At 37.9% G+C, this 10,483-nt stretch overlaps 1 protein-coding gene across 1 annotated transcript; it reads right to left on the bottom strand.

The window, feature by feature from the left end:
- Positions 1-46: 46 nt before the first annotated feature.
- LOC114140313 (G-protein coupled bile acid receptor 1) lies at positions 47-4,921 on the bottom strand. Its single transcript, XM_028010089.1, has 2 exons — positions 4,759-4,921; positions 47-2,235 (listed from the first exon to the last, which is right to left on the bottom strand). Exon 2 carries the CDS (start codon positions 2,206-2,208, stop codon positions 1,171-1,173), a length of 1,038 nt encoding a protein of 345 aa, XP_027865890.1. The 5' UTR covers positions 2,209-2,235; positions 4,759-4,921; the 3' UTR covers positions 47-1,170.
- Positions 4,922-10,483: the final 5,562 nt, after the last annotated feature.

The following is a 10,483-nucleotide window of genomic DNA, read 5'->3' as shown; positions in this document are numbered from 1 at the left end:
ACGGTCAATGCTCACAACAGGTGGCTGATGCCATAGTCTGTATTACTTGTAGTTTATTTTGCACTATTTTAGTGTTTTAATGGAGTTAGAGCTTCAACAAATGACGAGAAATGTCAGAAGCAAAAAATAGCATATTACATTTTAAAATTGATTTCTAGCTATTTTTATTTTACATTTATAGATTAAAAAAATAAGATAACTGAATAATAAAAATTAAATAAATACATGCAAATTCAAATCGATTGGACTGAATTATACAGTTTTTTAAAGACACTGTTGATGGTTTGAGAAATATTTATGTGGAAAAAAAAGAGAAAATTCACATATTTCCTAATAACGTAGTTGAAAACTATTCACATGTCCATCTTTCTAAATCAGTAAATAACATATCAATATTTTCTAGTGATATATCATTTTTACTGGGCTTTCTGGGGTGTGTGAGCACATATTTGGTTGTGCTCTCGGTGGCAGAAAGAGGCACTTGCCCAGGGTGGCATTCATCCGGAAGGAGTGGTGGAAGGCTAGCCTTTCACCACCCTCTCCATTTTAGCAGATTTTTAGCAATTTAGCCAAACATGGCTCTGAACAAAGCTAATAAATATAAAGCCAGTACTAAAATGGAATTTCAGTGTTTTCATGCAGGTTCTTTATTATGTCACAAATAAAATATAGCTTTTTTTTTCTCCATTTTCCAAAAACATACAACTTTCTGTTCAGTAACCTGTGTATGTTTTCTTGTACTAAAGATGTTATGATTTCTTTGTGTAAAATTTTGGTTAATTTTACCAAATAAACACATTTTGCACTATTTTAGTGTTTTACTGTGTGCACAACTTGAAAAGCTTTTTCTTTGAACTCTTATACTAGCTTTGTAGTTCAAGTTAAGTTTAATTTAGTTCGAGCGAGAATAAAAACGGCAGTGGTTAGCCTCCCTCTGCTCTGACAATGACTATTTTTCTAACATATGACCATGTGACATTTTTCTACTGCAGGTAAAGGAACTACTCGAGATAATAACTTCACTATTTGACATTTAGAAAGACTTTATGATGCATGTGCTATGAAATATTACCTTAATGGTACCGTAATTCAACTCATAAGCTGCCGCCAACTCTTTCTGATATCAATTCTTGCAGAAAAACTTGATAAATATTAATACACAGCATTATTTCAGATTGCAGTCTCGTCTGAGCCCCTTGCCCTCCACCTGTCTCTGAGTTTCTGGAGAAGCTTGAATGCTGGTTCCGTGTACTGCTTGTTGGCCAATCCGAGGACCATCGGCACCACGGCCATGCTTCCGATGCCGATGCAGGACAACACGATGTGAGTGATGGAGTTCTGCTTGGTGTCAATGATGAGGAATGCTATACAGACGTGCATGTAAATAAGGTAGGGAACCCAGCAGGCCAGAAAGGTCAGGGACACCGCCACTAAGCAGCGGGTATACCGCAAATTCAGCCTCTGTTCCTGGTCTGACGCCTGGTTTCCTCGCTCCACTGCTCTATGGAGGCGGCAGATGTCCTTCATCTGGCCTCTTGTGATCCACAGTACACGTCCGGTCATGCCAGCGATGATAAGAATGGCCGGTAAAACAAGGCCATACACCTCTAAGTAGATGAAGGCGTTGGGGAACACCCGCCTGTAGGAGCAGCACAATGTCAGATTTACCGTACAGTTAGAAAGAGGCGGAAATTTTGCGGCGCTTTCACAGCAGTCATTCCAGTCTGGTCCGGACCAGTTACTCCACCCGAAAGCGGGCAGAGACGCAAACAAAAGCGGAGGTGCCCACACTATAAGCAGCGCTAAGGAGAAATGCCGATGCATCCACAAGGTGTTGTAGTGCAGAGGGTCGACGATGCATATGTATCGCTCGTAGTGGACCATCACCAGGTTGGACAAAAACGCCAAGAAGAGGAAATTTGGGAAGATGTGAGCCACCAGACAGGAGCTGAAACTCAGCTCCCGGTTCAGACCCATCAACGGGATGAAGGGCAGCGCCACGCCTGTGCACATATCGGCCACCAGCAGGCTGAGGAAGAAGTAGTTGGGCGTGTTGTGGAGCTGGCGGTTGCATGAGATGCCCAGGATGATGACCAGGTTGGCCAGGATGATAGAGGTCGACAGTGGCACGGTGATGATGTAAACGAGGTTCTCCATTGAGATCAGAGCATGGGCCATCACTGGTGAAATCAGCAGTCCTCCTTCCATTTGCACACACTCCAGTAAACAGCTACCCTAGAAACAAAAACAAAGTATAAAAACTAAGCAGTGGGGGACCCAGAAGGTTTATGGCTATACTTGTCTGAGGTCGGATGTTTGCACAAACATTCAAATGCATTGTATGACCTTGTCAGCTATTTCTGCAAGAAGTAAGATGACAGTTTTAGGGTAAGAGGCACAACCGAACGGATGTAATAAGACACAACAGAGGATGCAGCAGAGGAAGCGAGCTGGGGGAATTTATTGCAAAAATAAAACCAAACAGAAAGAGATCGAATCAGTAATGATGATGCACACGTGCTCAGTAATGTGCCTCAAAAGGTGTGCATGGATATCAAATCATTTAGATTTAAACTCGTAAAATGTTGGACATTTTAGGAGTTTAAATGCCCCACATTAAACTCCTAAAAATGCCAGGTTGTTCTGATATATTAGAGACCCTGATGAATCTGTTCAAATCCAAAGAATAATCTGATATTTATCCGGTAAAACTAAACTAAAAACTAATACTACTTTGATTAATTTTCAGGAATCAGTCATCTTTGGTATTCGCCCACTTTACCTAGCAATAGTTCTCCAGATCTCTGAGATTGTCACGTCTTGTCCTCTGTCATTCCAAAACTTTAATTTCAAACTCCAGGTTAGTGCAGCCAGCATGTTTCCCTCTGGGTGATGTTCTCTTGGCGATCTGCAGAGTTTTGTGTGTCACCTTTTTGGATTTTGTGGCCAAAGAAATTCATCCGAGTTTGGTTCCATCAGACCCATAAGATATTCTCCCACATGGTATTGGGGGATTTTACCCATGTTGGGGTGTGCAGGAAATAACAATAACACAGAGACCTGTTTCTGTCTGCTGCACCTTAAAGTGAGCTGAAAGAGCTTAAAAGTGTGCTTTCTCTTTAAAGTGAACTAGTTGTTAATATTCTTAAAATAGGGCCACTTAAAATAGTTCTTTCTGCAGATCACTGTGCAGCTCAAGAGTCCACTTCAGCTGAGTATTTATGAATTTTCTTATTTATATTCACCACATGTTCTCTGTGGTGCCTTTCTATAAAAGAGCTGCTGTAGCTGCAGATTAAACCGATAAAAAGTCACACGCAACAGGGGTCGTAGGTCGCCTCAACTATAACAGTACTGACCCTATTTGTTGTCTCTTTTGTAAAGAGGTGAGCGGAGATCAGATGAGGGCGTGTGTTAGGAGCACAAGGCTAATGTCATGCAGCAATTTATAATGAGAAAATTTCATAAATCATAGTATATGATACAGATCCTGGAAAATAATTTTTTTTAGTGGTTATATTGTTTATGTGCAGTGGCGGTCTTTGCATGATTGCCTCCCGTTCTTAGAAAGACCTACAACCCCTACCTGCCAAAAACAAACACATTTCTGCAATAAAATTATATATATACAGTATATATATATATATATATATATATATATATATATATTTATTTTTATTTCAAAACTCATTTACAAACAAAAAATGTAATCATTAGTGTGACTTCACGTTTCTTGGACCTCTACCCAGAGATTCATTTTACTTTTTAAATTTTTTTTCTCTGAATAGTTTCTCAAAGCTACGTTTTTGTTATGCTTATTTCCATGACAGAATTGTTCACAAAACGTTTTCTAGTTAGTAAATACTCAGCTTCTCCAAATGATTCCAGTCGGTGTTTTATTTGTTTTCCTGAGTTTTTATGCAGCCCCTTCATAAATGGCTCCCTGAATGGAGAGCTGCCTCTGCGGTATCAAAACTACCACTGTTTATGTAGGTTTTTTATGATAAAATCAATAAATAAATGAGATCACGGTAAATAATGTCCAAGTTCTTTCAAGCTTTAAATGTGAACAAACATCCTGTAAATATAAAAATGTGTATGGGTAAAAAACAACAACAAAAACAAAACAACAGAAACTGCACTAACTAATTTTTTGCATCTTTCGATTCAGCATTTAGTCTTCTTAAACAACAACTATCAGTTTTAGTGTTGGAACCACTTCAACTTTACTTAGCCCGATTATATTTGTGCTTATGGTACATAATGTTATATCAAACACTAGCAAGCAGTAATATATAGAATATTGACAACATCTATAATTTTGATAGTGAAAATAAACAAGCCTGTACATTTCCAGGGTTTGCGTGTAAAAAGTGCATTTTCAAGCAGAACGAGGGGGAGTTTTATGGTATCAAAGTCCTGCTACAGTTTGAGCAAATGGTGTTTTTAAAAGCTCTTTAAAAGATGAACACACAATGCAAATTGGTTTTTAGCCTTTACAAGTTAAGAGCAGTTTTATGCTTTCTAGAAGGTCTTTATAGTCAGGGATGCAGCAGATTATTGACTCTATTTTAAGCTGGCTTCTTCCTCTGATATAAAGCATCGTAAGTCAGTTAGATAACATTCTGAATTAAAGTAATCTTTCACCTCATAATATGTAACATGCTGTAGAAAAGCTGCCTTTTTATGAAATGATCATCAGAAGCCTGTGTAAGCTTTTTGAATCAAAAACCAGAAGGAATTCTAAACTTTTGTTACCTTGTGTGATGAATTGTCCAGTCATTTATCATTTGTGAGATGAAATCTCAGCTTCCTTTTCTGCTGCATATCATATCCACAGCCAGCAGCGCTAAAGAGAGTCACAGAGCAGCCGACCCCAGCAGCTTTAACAACCCACAGAGCAAGCTTAGACAGAGACAGAACAAGCAGCCAACTCTCTTTCTCACAGTTACTTTAAAGAGGAAGTGTGCTCAGAAGGAGGAGGAGGTAGTGGTCATCCTGAGGCTGTCTTGTCCTAAATGGTGTTTGCTGGCAGTAAGAGGAGTGCCCTCTAACCCTCAGTTATCCAACTAACTTAGATTTTGTACTTTTTCTCATGTATTATCAAGGAATCTTCTGGTTCTATGTGAAAATATAATTTTGCTCATTGTTAGATAATGAATTAGCTGTTATTAACAGCCTCTTTGGGTTTCATTTGATGATTCGATTTGATTCGAAAATAATAAAGAGACAGGGCAGAGAGCTCCAAAGCCAAAACCACTGCTGACCAACACATCTCAAATTTCCCCCCAAAAAAGCCCATCTTGGTGAGCACCAAGACTTTTGAGAAATATTCTGTGTACTGACGAGACTGAAACTAAACATTATGCAAGGCATGCTTCTTGTTACATCTGTTGCAAAACTAATTCCAGAAAGAAAGAAAGAAAAATTTGTAATGGCTGCTTTGGTGCTACAAGATCTGGACGACTAGGAATGGAATCATGAAATTTATTATTTATTGTTTTATAGCAGTGATACATCTGAGCTGAGTGCTGTACATAATTATACATAGACATACTGGAATACTTTGATAGTGATTTTTGGTTTGCATCTCGCTTAATGGACAAGTTCTTAACTTTTTGCTGAACTTCACTTTTCTCAATAAAATGTTGCAACATCCACACAATGTAGGAAAACATAACACTGAGCTTTAAGAGAGTAGATATAAATTGTTTAACTAAAATACCCAAGTGTAAAAAACAAGTTTCTACAAGTCTAAGAAGCTTGCTACAGCTAACTGAGCAAGCTAGCTCAGCAAGCTAACATGGAAGTCATTGCCAAACAGAAAATCGTGTTTTTCAAGCAGTTTATTGTTCAAAAGCAAGTGAGATTTTCCAAATAAATACTGTATCTTTTAAAAAAAAGTCTGCTGGGAGTGGGAAAGCCTTCTTTTGAAGCTAGCATCTACTTGATTTTCCTATTTGCCCTCAGGGTGAATAATGCTTATAAATACATACATACATACGTGTATACACCTGAATTCATAACAGCTGTCACAGATGTCTGATATTTAAACAAGAAGTTGGATAGAAGAGCAGTGGAGAGCTGTTTTGCTAGCCAAACACAGGGGCCTCTCCTTACCCTGATAGTTTGGGGCAGACGTAGTCCTGGAAGAGATGAATAAGCTGCGGTCAGATAATGCTTTTAAACAGAAATGTTCCCAAGATTTGGAGCATTTGGAAAAAAGACACAACACAGAGAGGACAAGCTGGACATAAAAGAAAAACAGGAAGAGACAAAGCATTTCCCAGAACTCCAGGCTGTGCGATAATTAATCAAATCCATATTCTGGTTTATTTCTGTGTACAGCAGAAAAATGTAACGGAATAAGGTTAGTTAAGCTTGGTTTCCAAAGAAGATAATTACAATTTTTGAGAATTTTTTTTTTTTACACTGAAAGTGACTTAAAGCTATAGCCATCGCTGGAGAAAATATATTTACAGAAAAATGAACTTCAGAATATAGTTAAATGTGAACATTTGTAACCAAAGTGGGAACGTTTTTTTTTTGGGAACAACGTTTTCTATTCAGACTGTGATTTTATGGGCATGGTTAGAAAAACATGTAGGCTGCTTCTACTGAATATTTTTTGAATAAGGTTTTTTTTGTGATAAAATAAACAAATAAGCAAATAACGAACCAATCTATCACGAGTGGCTGATGTTGACAATTGGAATTGGAGCATTGGTTGCCGCAGGGGTGGAAATTAGCACCCGCCACTGGCCAAATGTTTTGTACAAGTGTGAAGTGGCATGTAAATTGGAGCAACGCACCCGCCACTGTGGCGGGTTGACAATTTGAACAGAAAAAAAAAGAAAGCTCCACTCAGTTTGAACTTCTGTCCAGTGGAGGACTGATCATCTGGGATTCAGACTAATGCACATAGTGTACATGGGGCTGTCATAATCACACAAAAAGGTAGATGAAATATAATTTTTATCAACTGCGACAGCCCATTGGTTGATTTTATTAATGGATATAGCATTGTGAATTTCAATAGAAAACGTAATGAGTAAGGGAAAGCAAATATAACAGTTAGAGAACAGCTATTGAAACCATTTAAAAATGTTTAAAAAATCACTAGGCAAATCTTAACTTAATACTATCTGGGGGAGTTGTAGCCAAAATGTGGAAACGTTCAACATAGGAAATGATTTCAAGAACTTTAGGGTTGTGTAGTTAAGGTTTGCTGTTAGTAATTACTTCAAGTGAACTTATTGCTTTACACCTCTGTTAACGTGTCCATGCTTTGTTATGTTAAATTAGTCTGTATAAGTACATATGTATGGCAAACTTATTGTCAGTAAATCGGTTTTCATAGAGTAAATTTCATAAGAATAAATTGTATGTCTGAGTGGCCAGTAAAACAATTTCTCTAACAGCCACAGTGGCTAGTGGAGAAAAAACTTCATTTCCACCCCTGGGTTGCCTCCTCTTTCCCATCCTTAGACATCTTTTAACATATTCATTTAAGCTTAGCTTATACAATCAATATTTTAACAGTCCACACAAAGTAAAAATTGGTACGTTATATATAATATGCAGTTTGGTTAGATTTAAGGTCAAAGTTGAACATTCTGTCAATCCAAATTACTTAGAAAGAAATTCCATCAGAGTAAAATTGACATTAAAAAGATTTAAGTTTTTTTAAGTTTTGTATTAAAAACAAAACACATAACCAAAGTTAGGAGTATTAGTAAAATGAGATTTACTTTTTCTTTAATCTCTGAGAATCTTGTTGTAGGGGATGACATCTTTAAAATAGTCCATTTAAAATATGGTAGCTTGAGTTAGAAATCAAAAAAAAGTTATTATTTCTGCAGGATACATATTTACAATATAAGAAAATCCTCCCAGAAATTGTTCAGGAGACAGAAAATCCACTTTTTCCCATGGAAAGAGACACCGGACCCATGAGATTTTGCTCAGTTTTTTCTCCGAATACTGCAGCCTTATGAAATGTTATTGGAGAAGTGCTTTTCTAAACAAATGCTCATTTAATCAATAAATGCATCTTGCTCTCTGACAGCGTAAACAGAGACGAGACAAGACAGCAAGTGAAAACTAATGTCCAAACGCTGTGTTGTGACAGTGGAGGGAAATACCCTACTGTGAGCGTAAACTTCATCTGACAGGTATCATTTTTCCCCCCGGTGTCCTGTTGCGACTCTGCTGAGTGTAGCGCAAACACATGCATTTATTCATGTAAAACACACATCTTGTTTATGCTAGCAGATGTATGCCTCAAAAAGGGGAAGCTGTACAGCCTTTCTGGGTCAGTTACCTTTGTACTTTTGGCTTTGTACAATGGCACAAGGAAAAAGCACTTGTGCACAGGATAATCACTGACAGTTTCCTCTTTAACTGAACAGACAAGCGGAAGGGAAGAGCATGAGGACAGAAATAAGGCTGACACTAGGCATCTCAGGTTTGGTAAACAACATCTAGGAGGCTTTCTGGAGTAAAGCATGCACCAATGTGTATCAGTGATACACTGACCCCAACCCCATTTGGTCGACTTTAATCCAACTCCAGTTTGTTTGCCTAGAAAGTCCTGTTTGTTTGGGGAGGTGTGAATGTTCAATCAAAAAGAGAACTCTCTTCTGCCTACAAATCTCTGTCTTGGTTTGATTGAGGTGAACTCTTGTGCAGCTCGAATGCATATGTGAATGCCAACCGAACTGGAGAGCGCTCCAAAAATAGGAAGCAGACAATAGCACAGGGCATTTTGGGTAAATAGAACCAAAACAAATGTGCAAGTCTAGTGCTAGCAGGAGAAATGGTTCATGTTCTTTGTTGCTCTCGGTGTCTTCTTTAGAAACTTTTGTGTTGTTTCTTTGAGTGTTTCTTAGTGCAGCGCCACCACAGGTGAGGAGGGGAACAGTCCCTTCAAAGGGTTTGGATTGCTTGACACAGTGCAGTGTGAAATTCAGCTGGAAATGCAACAAATATCACAATTTTGGTCCCTACTGGTGTCTAAATGCTCTAACTTATGTGTGGCTGACTAATTCACTGCTTGGTAATCAATTCAACAGTAGAACCTAATAAAGACGTTGGTGAGTGTATATCATCCTTTTTAGCAGGAAGCAAAACAAACAGTATTTTGTGGACGCAGTTTAAGGTTGTTACTGCGTCATCATGAACAACATCCTTTTTTTCTCAGCCTAGGTCTCACTCAAAGAAGCCTTCTTCCGGGAATATTATGTTTATACAAACAAAGATTCCCCAACGGATCTTAATTATGTAAGGATGGAAAGAAACCCCATGCTGCTTAAAGCCTCAAATGTTGAACACTACCTAAACACGAGTCCAGATGATTGATGTTTTTTTTAATGAAGTTCTCCAGTAAGTGCCAAACAGTCCTTCAGTTACTACAACAAGTTAGAATATTACAACAGCAATAAAACTGATTTTTATACAAGAAACAACCGAGTCTGTTGAGAGGATCGACAGGCCTTGTTTCATTTTTACAAATGAAACAAAAACCTTGTAAGATAGGAAACTTTCAATACCAGAATGAGACGGACCATGTCACTGTCCACCGACCCATTGTGAATGTCCCAACATCTTCATAGGCTTAGCTTCAAAATCGTGCCAATGCTTCACTTATCCCACAGTTCTCTTGTTCTTTTTCTCTCACCAAACTTTTCATTGATTTGGTTGGACACAGCTCTCCATTTTTGGGACGATTACCTGGTCATAGCATAACATTTTTTTTTTGTTAAAAATCCTTTTTATTGGTTATTTCTAACAGACAAATAGTAAGAGAAACTGAATTGTGGGTTTTTATATCTTCAAATAAAATATATAACACTGAAAGAAAATAATAACTTAGCTGCTCCTGCTTTTTGCAGATAAGATACTTGACAGGCCCATTGCTGGTCTCGATGTGGTCTCAGTTACTGAGAGCCGTCCGAGTTTTTCAGATCAGTTCAATCTAAAAGTTAAGTTTACTTGCCAAAGGAGACAGAAGTGGGATTTATAGAATGACATTAGAAACCTCCTAACCTGATGTCCTAAGTACTGAAAGCACATGGTGCTGCGTTTCTATTGAATTATAAAGAGCTAAATGCATTATGTGAGCTTTTTCAAACTCATTGTCTGATTCAGTCTTGCTTTAACCACATCTAATATTGATAGAGCTTTAAAAAGAAATCTCCCTCCCTTAGGAGGTTGTCATCTCCAGATCAACTCAACTTCTGCTTTTATGTTTATCTAATAACATATTTCAGCTGAAACTGAAGGCTAAAGAAGCACTTACAGTCACAGATTTAACTGAGTGCAGTATTTTTTTTGCCAGTTAACCATGTTGCCATGAACTGTAATACAACAACTTTGCCCTCCGGCTTTGTTTGAGCTGCTTTAGGAAACATCTTTATCTCGTAAACACACAAAAATAGATGGGAGAATGAACGTAAGACACAAAGCAGTCCCTGAATGAAAA

This window comes from Xiphophorus couchianus, chromosome 24 (assembly GCF_001444195.1).
Source record: "Xiphophorus couchianus chromosome 24, X_couchianus-1.0, whole genome shotgun sequence".
NCBI lineage: Eukaryota > Metazoa > Chordata > Actinopteri > Cyprinodontiformes > Poeciliidae > Xiphophorus > Xiphophorus couchianus.
Note: the sequence above shows the minus strand (reverse complement) of the source record. Positions and strands in the feature narration are given on the sequence as shown.